We start from the raw sequence: 17,825 nt of genomic DNA, 5'->3' as shown, positions 1-17,825 counted from the left end.
GAAGATCAAGTAAAATGTGAATTTGACAGGTTGCTTTCCAATAATTTATGAAGGAGATTCTCATATTCTTACGATTCAGTTAGGCATTACATCTAAGGAGGATGAAGCAAAGCCTTTGAGTACTCATATGGTCGTTTGATCGCTATATGCTTAACGGGATCTCTTTCATACTAAGAAGAATGAAGATATTTTGGAACTCGAAATTCCATATCTCAGTGCGATTTTCGCTTTATTGTACTTAGCTCAGTGTACTAAACTTTACATTTTCTTCACTATCAATCTTTTGGCAAGATACAACCACACTTCCACATGCAGACACTGGATAGATATTAAAGTCATTTTTTGCTACCTCAAGTGTATGACGAATTTGGGTTTGTTTTATCCCCATGAATGCTCAAGAGGTGCCACAGCCCCCCTCGGTTCTCAAGTTGATTCCTACCTTGTTTGTTATGCTGACGCATTGTACTTATCCGACCCGCAAAAAACGCGTTCTCAAATGGGTGACGTCTTTACCATTAGAAGCACCACAATATCTTGGAGGTCAACCAAGTAGACTTTAGTTGCCATTTCTTTGAATCATGCTAAGATTCTCACTATACATGAAGTTACTCGGGAATGCTCCTACTTGAAAGCGGTTGTGGAACACATTCGAAACACCTGTGGACTTTCTTCATGTTGTTGATGTCCTTACAATGATCTTTTGAGACAACAAATCATGTATGAACAACTTAAGAAGATATTCATCAAAAAAGACAACACCAAGCACATTGTGCCAAAGTTTTTTTTCTCTCATCAACAACAAGAGCATCAGAAGATTGAAGTCAAGCAAATCTGTTCCCAAGACAACCTGGTCGACCTTTTCACCAAATTTTTACCAAAGACGACATTTCATAAGCTTGTTCAAGGTATTGGTATGCGTAAACTTGCTAAGTTGTAACATTGTTACTTCTCTTTGGAATTATGTCAAACTCAGGAGTAGTATCCTGAAGTATACTCGCTTGATCTTAATGTACTCTTTTTTCCTATGATTAGGAGCATTTTTTCCTTTGGGTTTTTGCTACCTGATGAGGTTGTAACGAGGCACCCATCATGGGCTTCTCGTACCTTGTGTACATCTTGTAGACGTTTAAATTAGCTTTGCATTAGCTTACCGTTTTCCTTTGATTACTGGTTTTTGTATCATATTGGGTTCACCATAGTCGGGTTTTGTGAGACTTATTTCCATATGCAAGTTCCTTCTCTTTGAGACTAGCATCTTCCTAAATTAGTGCCGACAAGTCGACTTTTGCAACTTTACCTGATAACAAATCTACTTGAGTATTTACACACTCAAGGGGAGTGTTATAGATATTCTTGAATTGTGATTGTTGTAAATCTTAGATAGATTTAGTTACTAGTTATTCTTTCCCTGTAAGGTGAGTAGTGATTGAGGAAGAGATAAGCACTAGACAAGGTGGGGGTGGGGAACGGGGGACTGATGCGAAAATTACTTGACACACAAATTAAACCCTCTTTTTGACAATTGTAGTATAGATGTAAGTAGGGTATCGTTCTAGGCCGGGGATTAAGAGGGATTGCTAATCTATTCTAAATTAATTTAAAAATATTAAACAAGACTCAAGGACACAAAACTAGGCTAAAAACTCTAATACCTCGAAACACACTTAGAAAGACTCAAAATAATGAAAACAATCAAATTAGACACTAGGAATTGAAATGGACGGAAATTGAATTAAAAGACTAAAAACAATGAAAACTAACTAAATAATATAATTTAATAATGAGGGGGGTTTGGTTTTGACGAGACGTAAATTAAACTTAAATAAATTACAGAATTGACAAAAACATGAAATTAAGGTGAAAGGATAGGTGACTGACTAGCTAGAGGGTTCTTCTCCACACATGACACATATGCAACCTAAATTGATTTTCAGTTGTTCTTTCAATAAATTGTAAATCTCAACGCCCCAAATTAACTGTGAATTGCACTAATTAACCCTCAGTTTTTCCACAAGTTATTGGGTTGGATGATTGCATACGACAACCCAAAACATTCCCTACAAGTTCCCTACATGAATTGCATAATAGAGATACAAGCAAGAATCATTAAGTTCTATGAAAAACATAAGCATTGACGAGGCACTCGTTACTATGATTTGCATGAAACTTATGCCAAGAATTTACTTAACGTGATTGTGACTAGCAACCTTCACTACTTGTGAATATAAGTTCATAACGATTAGGTGAAACTCCCTTATATTCTAGCATCAAATTCATGCATGTAAATTAAGTATGCATCCTTAATCGACATACAAAAATAAGTTATCAATCAAGCAGTTAAGCAAATTAAATCACAACTCATAAATCACAACTGAAGGTAATCAATTCATATTACAAATATATTCATGGTTTCGAATTAACCTCTAGCCAAAATAAATTTAGTTACACATTATTATCAAATTAAACCAAAAGTAAAACATAAGTTTGGAAAGATTAAACCGAGAGAAATGGAGTGAAGCCTCTAATTTTCTTGCTGCCTTGCTCTCTGGAGCTTTTCTTTTGTATTGCTGTGCTTCCCCGCCAGTCTCTCCCTGCGATGTCCGTCTCTTATATTTTTCTGTGCAGCTTGCAGTTTTGCTGCTTCTCTCACTCCCGTCTGACCTCATGTCCCGCGCCTGGCGCTGTGCTCCTCTGTCAGTCCTCCTTTTTATTTTCTTTTTCTTTTCTTTCTGGTCCGTTCTTCCTCACGCCCCTTATTCTTCTTTCCGTGTGCTGCCTAAGGCAGCTTTCTGCTCTCTCTCCCCTCTGTCTTCCAGCTCACGCTGCCCACAGGCAGCTCCCCTACTTCCTGCACGCTTTCTCCCCCTTATTATTCTTCTTCTATCTCACCTAACTCTGTCCACTTCATCTTATTTTCTGCCATTCTTTTTGTTGCACTACCTTCCCACTGTCTTCTTTCCTCGTCTATGCTATTATTCCCCCTTTTGTTTGTCCCTTGCTGACCTGCTTTCCTCCAGCTGCAAAGGCAGCTCCTTTTAATTTTTTATTCCTTCTTTCTGTTTATTATTTAAAACTCATTTGTGCTATTTTTATTTTCTTTGCATAACAGATCCTATAAACACAAAAATAACGTAAATAGCTCAAAAATATAAGGAACTAACTAAGAAAATACGAGTGAATTCGAAGTAAAAATATATATAAATATGATCCGATCAGGGACGAGGAGAGCTGGGCATTTTTTAGTTTTTTTTGCTTCCTTCAACTTTCAGAGTGAGGAAGAGAGAGACGATGGGAAGAGAGAAACGACGTGGGTAGGGACAAGAGAACTAGGTTTTTTTTTTTTTTTTTGAGTTATAAGAACATTGTAATGAAATTATAAATAGCGGTGTAAAGTGTTGCAGTCCTATTAAATTAGGAATGTGATTGTGTAAATCCTACTGTATTTAGGGATATCTTTGAGTATTTCCTTTAGTAGTTAATATCTTATTAGAGTTGTAATCCTATTAGGGTAAGGATTTAACCTTCCCTACTACTATAAATAAAGGCACAATGGGGTGATACAACACACACCTCAGAATTACATCTCTTTCTTATCTCTCTTGTCGTCGGCCTTCTCCCTCTCTAGTCCGAAATACAGTTTAGTAAATTAGGCCTACAACACGTTATCAACATGCTCTTGCCAGAAGCTAAGGAACTGAATGATCGTGGAAGAGGCTTTCTTCTACAATATCAAAGGCTTTCAATTATGTTCTGCCAATCATGTTTGTTTAAAATAAATTAAGGTATTTAAAACGACCTTGAAGCATGAAAACATTCCACATGATGCATGAACCCCCTATATTTATATTTTCCTTTCAATTATATATATTGCATATGTGTTAATATATTTTGTCAATATATATATTTGTTCATGCAATACATAATTATGCTATGTGGAATTTGTGAGTCAAAGCATCAAAATTAATTTAGAAGCAATTAGGATTTTTAACCCCAGAATTTGAAAAAAAAAAAAGGATTTTTTATTGTTGAGTCGCAACTCTATGCTACACTGTCGAGCCACGCCACAGCTAGGACGGCATCGTTTCAACACCATGGACCTATCGTAGCAGTTTTGTGGGCTTGCGCCACTATACTGCAACCAGGCCTGGGGCCTGGGTTGGTTTATGCATTGGCCCGAAGCCCTGAGTCCACTCTAGCAAGCCAGCAAGCCTTTGCTGGGCTTTGTCCTTGTCTCGGCCCATTAAGCCAGCAAGCTTTGTTTGCTAGGCTTTGTCTGCATGCTACCTGGCCCGCCTACAGCAAGCTTTGCTTGCTGGCCTCGCCATCGCTCTCGACCTGTGATCAGCAAAGCCAGCCCATGTGGTTGGGCTTGCCTAGAATTGGCCCACAATGAAGCTAGCATTCGCTTGGCTTCGCGCGCACCCATCTCAGGCCAGTTTTGTGCTAGGCCTGTGCACCAGTGCCTTTTGTGGCCCACAAACCAGCAACTTTGCTGCTGGGCATGTCCCAGACACACGGCCCATGGTCTGCAGCCATGATTAGGCTGTTTTGCAGCCAAGTCGTGGCCCATTAAACCATTTTTGGGGCCTTACCCCACACACAGCACCCAAGCCTACCGAGATTGGGCTATAGTTTTAACTCGAATGTTATTATTATTTTTGCTTCTACAATTAAACCTGAATGGGTTACGATCTATTGAATTAATTAAAGTGACTATAATCCATTAATCTGATAATTAATCCAAAATTATTGACCTGAAGTTCATTTTTTGGCAATTAATGATTCAATAAATTATTTCATTTCTTTGAATCGTTGACTCTCTTTCGTAGTCCCGATACACTCACACTTGGGTTCCTGAATCAATCCACAAATTCACTATACTTTATTGTATATTGTCTTCTGTGTTCTTGTAGGTACCCTTATATATAAACCGAACGTTCATAACTAAATCAAACATGTAGTTTCGAATTTAGTGCCTTTGAAACCCACAGTTTTCATTCAAAACTTACTACATGAAACCCGTAGCTTTCATGTTTAAATTAAACCAATACATGTCTATAAAACCTGCATGTTCTATGATATATGTCTATGTTTTTCCATACGACTAGCTATGTTTTGTTGTACCCTCTGTTTTAGGAACATGTCGAACTTGAAAAAGCTTGATTTCATCACTTTGGAAGTCTGTAGAAGAAACTACCTAAAATGGGTTCAAGACATGAAACTTCATCTTACTGCAAAGAGTCTTAGAGCTACTATCAAGAAACCTACCAACGATGAACCCGTCGACGAAGCTCAGAAAGCTAATACTATGATCTTCATCCATAGACACATCCATAATGCACTGCAGACCTAATACCTCGCAGAAGAGGATCCACGTACCCTCTGCCTCACTCTGGCAGATCGTTTCGATCACCAAAAAGACATTTACTTGCCTGAAGTAAGACACGACTGGCAGTATTTACGCTTCCAAGACTTTAAGTCTGTGAATGAATATAACTCTGAAGTTTGTAGAATCCGATCACTGCTTAAGTTCTGTAAAGAAGACTTAACCGAACAAGATCTCTTGGAGAAGACCTATTAGACCTTCAATGCCACCAGTATTGTTCTGCAGCAACAACTAGGCCACAGAAGTTCACCAAATTTTCGAATTTGATATCTGTTTTACTTTTCACTGAAAAGCAAAACCAGTTTTCGATGAAGAACAATCAGACTCGACCCACTGGCTCAAACGCTCCGCCTAAAGCACATGCGACTAATTCTAGCAGCCACAACCGACGGAAACCCCATCATGGCCATGGAAATGGGAGGCATGCCCTACCATGGGCCCAAGGTCAACAAAACAGAGGCCCACCTAAGGGAGAAAATTTGACCCAGAAGCGGGTTCAATCAACTTCCACTAAATTAGACATGTGTTATCGCTGTGGATCAAAGGATCATTCATCACGCGTATGTCGAGCTACTCCCGAGGCTATTGCCAAGTATCATTCCCGTCGTGAGACTGACTTTGTGCATGTAGAATATCCCAAAAATACTACTACAACTCTGGAGGTTTCATATTTTTAGGAGGCATCTGCTCCCATGGAAGAATAAAGTTTTATTTTTCTAAGACATGTTATGGCATTTTTACACCCCTAGTGGTCGAACCCACTAGGAGTGGCCGAACCCCTCCCCTAAATTTTAGATTTATGGTTTAATTTTTGGACAACTTTTCTAAGTCTTTGGATTTATTTGTTTGGATTGGTTTGTTTTGAATTATTAATTATTTTATGGATATTATTTCTTGAATTGATTAATTGAATGAATGGAATTATATTTATGCATGTGACCGATTCAATTAATTTATTTCTAGGTATGACTAGTGGGAAAGTTAGTTGTCTAGCTGATAGTGCCACCACGCATACCATATTGCGTGAGAAACACTATTTTACTAACTTTGTACCTAGAAATGCACCTCTTACAACCCTCTCAAGCCTATCCAGTCTGATAGAAGGATACAGAAAGACCCATATTATGTTGTCCAATGGTACTGAATTAACCATTAAAGAGGCACTATATTCTCCACGTTCTAGTAGAACGTTGCTGAGTTTTAGAGATATTCGAGATAATCAGTATCATGTTGAAACTACTAAAGAAAATGGTTCTTAATTTCTTTATATCACTTCTTACGAATATGGCCAGAAGCGTATTAACATCTCCCGAGTGGGTTGTACATAACAACCATTTGATCCGTGGAGACCCATCACGTGGCCAGCCCTATGGCTGGGTTCCAGAGTACTCTCCTACTTTAGTATGATCAAATGGGACACCTTAGACGAGATATGATGCGCCGTATCCTCAAAGTATCACATTGGCACCACTTAAAATCTTATCCCGGACATCCGCTCTGCAAAGCATGCTCCCTATGGAAGTTAAACATTCAACCCTTACTTACAAAGATTATTCATGACCCCCTAAGTTTCTTCAGAGGATTCAAGGGGATATTTATGGACTTATCCAACCAACATGCAGACCATTTAGATACTTCATGGTGTTGGTTAATGCATCGACGCAATGGTCACATGTCTGTTTATTGTCCACAATCAATGCTGCATTTGTGAAACTCCTAACACAAATTATTAAGCTTAACTCTCACCACCCTGATTATCCGATCAAGTCGATTCGACTGGGACTTTTTACAATTATTGCATATCTGTTGGGATTGAAGTTGAACATCATGTACCCCATGTTCACACCCAAAACAGCCTGGCAGAAGCTTTCATAAAGTGCCTTTAAACGATAGCTCGGACGTTGGTTATGTGAACCAACTTGTCGGTATCTGCTTGGGGCCATGGAATATTGCACGCAACTATGTTGGTCCACCTGAAACCCACCGCTACCCAACCTCTTTCACCGTTACAGTTGGTTATTGGATACGAGCCTGACGTCTCGCATTTACGTGTGTTTGCGTGCATGGTCTATGCCAATAGCACCGCAACTATGTACCAAAATGGGTACTCAGAGAAAAATGGGAATATATGTCAGTTATGATTAGCCATCAATTATTCGCTACTTAGAGCCCTTAACAGGAGATCTTTTTACCCTCATGTTTTACGGATTGTCACTTCGATGAGATAGTCTTCATGTCGTTAAAGGGAGATAAGATCACTAACGTTCCTGTACAACGCTGCAAATTGTCATACATTACTCCTTTTATGTCTCATTTAGAACCTCGCACCCCTCAATCTAAAACTGAAGTGCGACGTATTCTGGATCGTTAGAGCATCACTCAAAGCATGCTAGATGCTTTTACTAATCTAGCAAAGGTGATAAGATCACATATGCCCGCTATAAACGCACCTGCAATGATGGATGTACTCAACGTATGCCATATCACTGCCTTAGAAGGCCGGACCATACCCTAGGGTGAGGCAACCGCACCTCCTACGCAGCTCGGTACACTTATGGCTAGCCAATCATCTGCTCTTACCCTGAAGCATGGCAGACCCTCTAGTTCAAAGGATTCATAACCCCAGAAGAGGAAAACGGCATAAACTAATAACCCTAGTCTGAATTTAACCATTGCTTACTTATCTGTTCCAACGCATGAAGTTATTCTAAATTACGTTGATGTCTTATATGAGACATATCGACCTCCCGAGAATCGTGAGATTTCAGTCCATTATGTAGTATTGGATGAGGTTTGGAATCAGAATGAGATGATTGTCGATGATGCATTCACGTATACAATTGCTTCCGACATCATGCTTAGTGATGACATTGAATCACGTTCTGTTGATGAATGTCGACGTATAACGGATTAGTTAAACTAGAAACAAGCAATCCAGGTTGAACTCGACTCGCTTGCGAAATGTAAAGTGTTTGGGCATGTAGCTCCAACTCCACCATATATGAAGCCCGTGGGTTACAAGTGGGTTTTCATGAGGAAATGTAATGAGAAGAATGAAATAGTGTGATACAAAGCACACCTCATAGCTCAAGGCTTCTCTCAACACCCTGGGATTAATTACAAAGAGACATAATCCCAAGAAATGGACGTTATAACGTTCTGTTACCTTATCAGTTTGGTAGTTTTCGAAAAACTGAATATGCAGCTTATGGACGTGGTAATCGCGTATCTCTATGGGGATCTAGATATAGAAATCTACATGAAAGTTCCATATGACTTCCATTGATTGATTCAAATAGTTCTAGACCACGGAACACTCTCTCAATTAGATTGAGGAGATCGCTCTACGGTTTGAAACAATCCGAGCAGATGTGGTATAACTGCCTGAGTGAATATTGACAAGTCAAGGTTATGTTAACAACGAACTATGCTTATGCGTGTTCATCAAGAAGTCATATTCTGGATTTGCGATCGTTGCAATTTATGTCGATGACATGAACCTCATCGGAACTCCCACAGAGCTTGAGAAAATTTTCCTTCACTTGAAATCGGAATTTGAGATGAAGGATCTTGGAAAAACTCGATATTGTCTTGGCCTGGAGATCTAGCATTGTTTGAATGGAATCCTAGTACATCAATCGAACTACACCCAAAAGATGTTGTGACGTTTTAATGAAGGTAAAGCAAAGCCTTCGAGTACTCCTATGGTCGTTCGAACTCTAGATGCTAAACGAGATCCCTTATGTCCAACTGAGGATGAGGAAGAGATTTTGGAACCTAAAGTTCCATACCTAAGTGCAATTGGTGCTTTATTGTACTTGGCTTAATGCACTAAACCCGACATCTCCTTCGTTGTTAATCTTTAGATAGATACAACAACGCGCCTACACATAGACACTAGAATGGTGTTAAAGACATTTTCCCCTATCTTAAGTGTACGACGGATTTGGGCTTGTTTTATACACATTAATCCTCGAGAGGAGTCGCCGCCCCCTTCGGTCTTCGGGTTGATTCTCGTCTTGTTGGTTAAGTAGATGCTGGTTATTTGTCTTACCCACATAGGGCACGTTCTCAAACGGGTTATGTCTTTACCGTTGAAGACACTACTATATCTTGGAGGTCTACCAAGCAAACGCTCGTTGCAACTTCTTCGAACAATGCTGAGATTCTCACCCTGCATGAAGCATCTCGTGAGTGCTTTTGGTTAGGAGCAGTCATGGAACATATTTGAAGCATTAGTGGTCTTACTTCTATCGTTGGCCTTCCTACGACGATCTTTGAAGACAATGTAGCATGTATCTAGCAATTAAAGAAGGGATACATCAAGGGAGACAACACCAAGCACATAGCGCTGAAGTTCTTTTATTATCACCAGCAACAACGGCATCATAACATTGAAGTCAACCAAATCCCTTCCTAGGACAACCTGGCCGATCTTTTCACCAAGTCATTGCCCAAGTCTACTTTTCAGAAGTTCGTCCAAGGAATCGGTATGCGTAAATTATCCTAGTTGAATTGCTTGTAGTTCTCTTATTTGGAAGTTATGTCCAACTTAGAAGGGATATCCAGAAGCATACTCACTTAATCTTAATGTACTCTTTTTCCTACAATTAGGAGCATTTTTTCACTGGGTTTTTGCTATCTAACAAGGTTTTAATGAGGTACCCATCCTGGAATGATCATACTCCATTGATTTCATTATTTTCGTCATGTTTGATGTTTATTTTTAGACATTATGCATTTCTCACTTTTCTCCTTAGTCTATTGATTTTTACCTACCTTAGGTTTTACCATAATGAGGTTTTGTGAGTTTTACTACCTATGCATACTTTCTTTTAAATTTGAGGCTCGCATTCACCCGTTATGTTGACGACTTCATCAACTGTTCTACCTCATCTGCTGAAGATCTGATGCGATGTTTTGTTTGAGTATTTACACACTCAAGGGGGTATGTTGCAGTCCTATTAGATTGGGAATGTAATTGTGTAAATCCTAGTGTATCTAAGGATATCTTTGAATATTCACTTTAGTAATTAATATCCTATTAGAGTTGTAATCCTATTAGGGTAAGGATTTAATCTTCCCTACTACTATAAATAAATGCACAATGGGGTAATACAACACACACCTCAAAATTACATCTTTCTCTTCTCCCTCTCTTGCCGCCGGCCCTCTCCCTCTCTAATCCTAAATACAGTTAATTAAATTAGGTCTACAACATGAAAATCTTTTTAAAAAGGCTTTTTAGCCAAAATGGTTCCTGAGATTTTCATAACACATAACTTTGGTCATTGAGATTTAAAATCAATAGAAATGGTTCCTGAAATTGTCCACCATCCATTATTTTGGTCATTCCATTAAAAAATGGGAGCTTTAACCAAAAGCTCCCGCTACTATTCACTTTAACGAAAAAACATATTTTTACACTAAAAAGTCAATCTTGATACTATTCACTTTACCATTTATTTTGTTCTTATCATTAAAACTCAAAGTTTTCAAGCCCTTTTCATTAGTTTTCCTTTAAAAAATTCCATTAAATCGTCACTGAGCTTTTTAACGGAATAACCAAAATGATGGATGGTGGACAATCTCAGGAACCAAAGTTATGTGTTATGCAAATCTCAGGGACCAAAGTTATGTCTTATACCCTCAACTTAACGGAGTTTTTTAACAGAATGACCAAACTAATGGATGGTGAACAATCTCAATGACCACTTCTATTGATTTTAAATCTCAGGAACCAAAGTTATGTGTTATGCAAATCTCAGAAACCATTTTGACTAAAAAAACCTTTTAAAATAAATAAATATGTCATTAACATTTTTATCTTTTTGACAATGGAGTGAATTTAACATCACACAATACTTTTGACACACTATTTGTCTCTCCTGCACACGTTTTTGCTTATGACATGTAGATTGCATAAAATGAAAGAAAAATGATGGACTGATTGAGACATGCAGGATAAAAAAAATTGGTGAGGTATCAAAAAAATGGTGTGCAAAGTTAATTCGTATTTTCCCCCTAGCTACTCTCACTGACTAGTTACTACTAAAGAATGACTTTCATATAACAATTCTCTACTCACAATATACACAATACATGACATTGAATTGTTAAATAGAATGTCATTATAGAGGTGAATCTGCTTTATTTAAGTTGATATCCAATTACTAAGTTTGCTTACCACCAGAGCAATTCAATTTTTTTATTGTTTTAATTTATTTTATTTTATTTTTTATTAAAAAAAGGGCTAGAGAAAATACAAAATTTTCTTCTTCTTTTTGTTGTTTGAAATATTATACGTTTAACACAGATGCAAGTTTAGCTAACTTGTCTAATGCAGTGCACTCACACTGTTGAAAGGACATTATTTTCCCGATTATACCTTAAGACTTTTTTCCTTGTCATTTGCCCTTGTTGGGTAAAAATTATTTTTGTTTTATTAATAAATTAAAAAGAAAGGTAAGGGCAAAATAAAAATAATTAAGTATCAAAAACCCATCACCCTTTTAGTATCATTCCAAATTACTCTTAACTTTTTTAAACATTCCAAACAAGTAGCCAACATTTTCCAAATTTCACATACATTAAGTCCCAATTAATTTTTCGAACATAGATTATATTCAAAACCTACCAATTGGGTATATCATGGTAAATCTAAATTTCAAACATATATAAATTACATAATATTGAACCTCATGATCAAACGGATATTGAATCAAAATAGACCAAAATTGAAATTACATTTTGAGGGCAATCTCGGAACAAAGAAGAGGGTTATGATTCAGATAGGGATTCAATGAGCTTATTTATGCTCATGTGATTTCCTCGTTCCCCAATTATTGGCTCGTAAAGCTTTCAATTCTTCTTTGTAGGCAGTGATAACCTCAATGACCTTCTTCTTGGCATTGGCAACTTGAGTTGTAGGGTGGAGTTGGTGCTTTTGCGTTGGATTTGGAGGTAATGGCCTGATGGGAGTGTTGGTAACTGTTAGTTTGGAGGCTATGCTTTCATAACTTTCTATTGATTTTGGAGACAAAGTAAGTGTTAGTTAATTTAACAGATTTCAATAAATTGGCTACCTGTTTGAATGTTTAAAAAGGTTGAGATCAAATTGAAATAACATTAAAAGGTTGGGAAATTTTATAGTCTTAATCCAAATAAAAACACTTATTGAGCTTTAAGCCACCGTAATTCAGCCCAGCAGCGAATTCGAAGCATTATTTTTGTTGTCCTTTTCTTTTTCTTGTAAAGGAGAAGAAAGGCTTAAGAAAATCAAATGTAACACGCGAAAGCTGTTGCGAGAACAACAAATGTATGTTGTTAACAAAGCCCTTCCACATTCAAATCTCGGCCACCAACAACGGCTACGTCCAACGAGCCCTTCAAAACCTCCATGGACTCGACGCCCTCGACTGCGGAGCTTACGGCCACCTCATCCAGCACTGCACGGTGCGCCGCCTGGTCGGTCCGGCGAAGCAGCTCCACGCCCGCCTCGTCCTCTTCTCCGTCACCCCCGCCAACTTCCGGCTTCAAAGCTCATCAATTTTTACTCTAAAACCAATAACCTCAACTATGCCCGCAAGCTGTTCGATCAAATTCCCCATCCAAACGCCTTCTCTTGGAACGCCATGCTCGTTGGGTATTCCCTTAACAACGTGCACGTCGACACCCTGAAGCTGTTTTCGGCTATAGTGTCTTCGTGTTCGGAGCCCGACAATTTTACCGTGACTTGTGTGTTGAAGGCTCTGGGCGCTTTGCTTTCAGGTTCAAAATTGGCTAAGGAGGTACATTGTTTGTTCTGCGTTGTGGGTTTGATTCGGATGTTTTTGTTGTTAATTCTTTGATTACTTACTACTCGAGATGTAATGAGGTTGGTTTGGCGAGAGCTTTGTTTGATAGGATGCCAGAAAGAGATATTGTGTCGTGGAATTCAGTGATTGCGGGGTATTCTCAGGCTGGGTATTATGATATTATCAGGAGTGTAAAGAGTTGTACAGGGAGATGATAAGCTTAGGAAAGTTTAGGCCTGTTGGGTTGACAGCGGTTAGTGTCTTGCAGGCATGTTTACAGTCGAATGATCTTATGCTCGGTATGGAAGTTCATCAGTTTGTGAATGAGAATCAGATCAAGATGGATGTTTTGCATTGTAATGCTCTTATAGGGCTATACGCAAGATGTGGTAGCTTGGATTATGCTCAAGAATTATTCGATGAGATGAGTGAAAAGGATGAGGTCACTTATGGCTCATTAGCTTCGGGGTACATGTTTCACAGGTTTGTTGACAAAGCCATTGGATGTATTTCAAGATAGTAAGAAGCCAAAGTTAAGTACTGGGAATGCTGTGATTTCAAGTCTGGTTCAGAATAACCGGCATGAAGATGCCTTGGATTTAACTCGTGAAATGCAGTCATGTGGTTGCAAACCAAATACCGTGACATTGTCAAGTATTTTTCCTACAATATTGTATTTCTCAAATCTGAAAGTTGGGAAGGAAGTACATGCTTATGCTGTTAAAAACAATTTTGATGGGAATATTTATGTTGCAACTGCTATTATTGATACTTATGCGAAGTCGGGGTTTCTGAACGGGGCACAACGGGCTTTTGATCAAGCAAAATGTATGAGCTTAATCATTTGGAAGTCAATAATCTCAGCTTACACATCCCATGGAGATGCTGATACGCCTCTTAGCATCTTGTATAAGATGTTGAATAACGGGATTCAACCAGACCAAGTGACATTTACAACGGTATTAACAGCTTGTTCTCATTCTGGAGTGGTTGATGAGGCTTGGAAGATCTTTGATGCCATGTTTCCGAAATATGCCATTTTTCCGTCGGTTGAGCATTATGCTTGCATGGTAAGTGTTCTTAGCCGAGCTGGGAAACTCAGCGAAGCTGCAGACTTTATCCACAAAATGCCAGTTGAGATGGGAAGAAGCTGATCAGGTCAGGGAGAAAATGAAAGAAGTTGGGCCGAGAAAGACTCCTGGCAGTGGCTGGATTGAAACACGTGATGGGTACAAAGCTTTACAGCAAAGGATGTATCGAATGAAAAAACCGAAGAGATTTAGGAAACACTGGATGGATTGCTGGGGTCGATGAAAGCAAAAGGATACGTTTTGCAGGATGAATTAGATGAGGAGAGTGTTAATTGTTGAGCCAAGATCACTGCTCCGGTTCATATGGGTATGCTTAGGATCCAAGAAACGCCGTCTTTTTCCAAAGTGGCATAGAATTCAAGTGTTTTTAAGTGCTTAAAAGCATGAAAGAACTTCCAATTCAGTTTGCTGATTGGGTGTTTAGTATTGACACTCATCTTTTACTTTTCTATTTACAAGTAGTGAAGTTGTTAATAGCTTTTGGACCTGCCCATACTTTTTAAGGGACCTGCCCCTACTTTTTAAGGGGACCTGCCCATACTTTATTCCATACTTCTAACAAAGCTAGCTGCAAATCTTTTCTTGCTGTTAAAGAATCCAATGTGCATGATTTTTTTCCGGCATTTCCTCGGCCCTGAATCGTGATCATGGTTTGGTTGCCTACAAAGGTTATCATTGTGTCTCCTCTACAAGGGATTTTCACTCTTACTAGGCCTTGATTGTAGTGACGAGGATGCCCCTTGTGGAATCAGATACATACCCAACCCATTGGTTGGGATGTAGTTTAGGCCATTTCAAGGTGCTTTCCGAAAAAGCACCTAAAGCTCTTCTCTGAGTCCGAAAGTGCTTTTAAGTTTTTTCTACACAAACTCAGAATGCGCTTTTGGTTGTCAAGCAAACCCAAATAATACCAAAAGTTCTTGTGAAAACAGGGGACAAAATGGTCATTAGGCTAATTTACCAGATCTAGCAAACATTTTACTCAACTTCCAATGAAGATGAACCGGAGCTGTTGGTGGTAAATGCAAGTGTGAAAGGTGACACGATTCCTTGAGAAGCGAAATGATATATATTAGCATGGCGGTCAAGTTGGATCATCTTACCATTTGCATTTGCATTATTAAGAGTGAAGGGGACAAGGAGAGCGAGCCATGGATGGGATGGGCCAATCGGTTTTTCTACTCTTCTACTTGTTTTTCTTTACATAATTATATAGGAAGGACAAATGAGGTTTGAACTCGACACACAACTTGTAGACAAACCAACCTACATAACCAACCACTTGATTCAATTCATCTAATCTAATACCCCACATGCACATCTCCATTGCTAAAGTGCTAACCAACCCCTCTTATACCAACTTAGCTTTATGCATTGTTTTTGTTGTCATTTGACTAGATTAAGAGTTCGACTCTCGTTTTTTTCTTACATGTAAAGAAATATAACACATTATGACTTGACACTAACAAAATTAATGATGATTTAAGATTTCGGATAACCGAAAATGTAATTACCATATATTTCACATAAATGTGATTTTGTGGACGTAAAGACATGATTAATGTAAGATTTTGACTCATTACAAATCTCATGGCCACAACAATATACTATGAACAATAATTTTCTATTTCTTTTTCTTCTTTTGTACACCTTTACCTTTTTTTGGTTCCCTTATTTTTTTTTTTTCTTTGATTTACTTATCTCAACCTAGGGAGAGAGAGGAGGTAAATGTGTGCCAAAATCATTTCCCTATGGAATTTACGAGAGTGGAACAAAAATCAAAGGGGTTACAATGGTCATTACAAGAGACCAGCATGGCCAAATTAGTCCAAACAAAAATTCACATAAAAAGCCACAACATTCCTCAAAACCTTTTTCCACGCTCCATAAAAGTGTTAAAAGCGAAAGTCCACAGAGCACACGATCCCATTATGGAAGAAACAACAGCAGCAACCGCAACCATCATGGCTGCTCTGGCCACCCTCACCCCACCCCAACTCTCAGATCTCACCCGCACCATCCTCTCCCACACCCATCACCACCACCGCCGTCTCTCCTCCCTCCTATCCTCCCCCATCCTCTTCTCTCTCACCCTCCACCGCCTCAACTGCCTCCCTCTCGCCCACAAGACTCTCCTCATCGCCAACCACCTCCTCTCCTCCCTCCACCACCTTACACTCCACTTCCAACCCTACACCAATCTACCGCCGCGGCAGGCCAGACAAAGAGACCTCGACGCCGTCCTGCTCCTCCTCTTACTCTGCGAAGTACACCAGCACAACCCTCAAGCCCTCGAAGCACCAAATGTAAAATGGCGCGAAATTCTAAGCGATTTGTACTCCGACAACATGTTAACAGTTTCCGGCATTGGGGTCTACAACGGGTCGGCTTTGGTGTCTTATATTGAGGTGCTGACAAGGTGCTTGAGATTCGTCAGCGTGATGGGTTTTTGCTGTGGCGGGAAGGCAGGGAGAGAAGTGGCGGCATCGCCAGCAGTCGTGGTGTCGCTGCCGTCAGTGGTGGTAAGCGGTGGCGGGAGCGAGTGCGTGATATGTAAAGAGGAGATGAGAGAACACAGAGATGTGTGTGAGCTGCCGTGCCGGCATTTGTTTCATTGGATGTGTATTTTGCGGTGGCTGAGGAAGAGGAACACTTGTCCATGCTGCCGGTTTACGCTTCCCACGGACGATGTGTTCGGGGAGATCCAACGGCTGTGGGAGATTTTAGTTAAGATAGGCGAGAAGGAATTAGCTTAGAGTGATGGTGATCAACAATGTGCACACGTGTCACCATCAGAGTGGATGGGAAATTTCTTGGCTGTGAAGGGATTGTGTGTGATGGATGAAATTGCAGAGGATCGCACATAATACTTGATATGGACGCATGTGGTTTAGGTTATAGGCATTTGTGGATTAGCATGTAGCTAAATAAATAAGACACCGAGAGAGAGAGAGAGAGAGTTTATGCGATTAATTCACTTGGGGTATTGATCTGCAATCTTCTGTAATTGATTTCACATTTCATGAAATCGAGTCCATTTTTATGGATTGGTAATTTTACACTTCAATAAACTGACCCAACCTGAGATCCAATTGATTAACATCATTCCACTATTTTTTTTATTTTATTTTTTTAAAAGTACTAGAGTTGATATTTTTGTATCACGTTGGTGTAACATTTGATGTGGCAAACGATGTGTATGTGCCACGTCAATTAATATACTTACAAAAATACTACTTTACCACACTTTTTTATCACATATTTGTACAAGCTATCTAATAGATATGGAATCCACATGTGTTGATAAGCCCAATCTCTATTAAAGAGATGATACAAATGTGCAAGTATTAAAAAAGTGGTAACTATATCATTACTCGTATATTTATCTCCTTAGACATTGATTATAGGCAGCACTAGGCGCTAGTGGACAACGGACAGAAGCCTAGCGCTTAGGGGCCTAGCCAGATTTTTTTTATTATTTTAATTAAATTTATCGTATAAAAATTAAAAATATATATATATATATATATATCTATATAAATAAGTGAATAC

At 39.0% G+C, this 17,825-nt stretch overlaps 1 protein-coding gene and 1 pseudogene across 1 annotated transcript; both read left to right on the top strand.

The window, feature by feature from the left end:
• The first annotated feature begins 12,432 nt into the window (after window positions 1-12,432).
• Window positions 12,433-14,840, top strand: LOC126619817 (pentatricopeptide repeat-containing protein At2g37310-like; annotated as a pseudogene).
• A 1,327-nt stretch (window positions 14,841-16,167) lies between these two features.
• On the top strand, window positions 16,168-17,373 carry LOC126619818 (E3 ubiquitin-protein ligase SGR9, amyloplastic-like). The gene has a single exon (XM_050288235.1). The coding sequence runs from the start codon at window positions 16,205-16,207 to the stop codon at window positions 17,027-17,029; it is 825 nt and encodes a 274-aa protein (XP_050144192.1). The 5' UTR covers window positions 16,168-16,204; the 3' UTR covers window positions 17,030-17,373.
• The last annotated feature ends 452 nt before the right edge of the window (window positions 17,374-17,825 follow it).

The sequence above is a fragment of the Malus sylvestris genome, chromosome 4 (genome assembly GCF_916048215.2).
Source record: "Malus sylvestris chromosome 4, drMalSylv7.2, whole genome shotgun sequence".
Taxonomy (NCBI): Eukaryota; Viridiplantae; Streptophyta; class Magnoliopsida; order Rosales; family Rosaceae; genus Malus; species Malus sylvestris.
This window is presented reverse-complemented; position numbering and strand designations above follow the sequence as displayed.

What these genes read in the sequence shown, in the direction of transcription:
- LOC126619818 (XM_050288235.1), top strand. Translation starts at nt 16,205, where the DNA reads ATGGAAGAAACAACAGCAGCAACCGCAACCATCATGGCTGCTCTGGCC.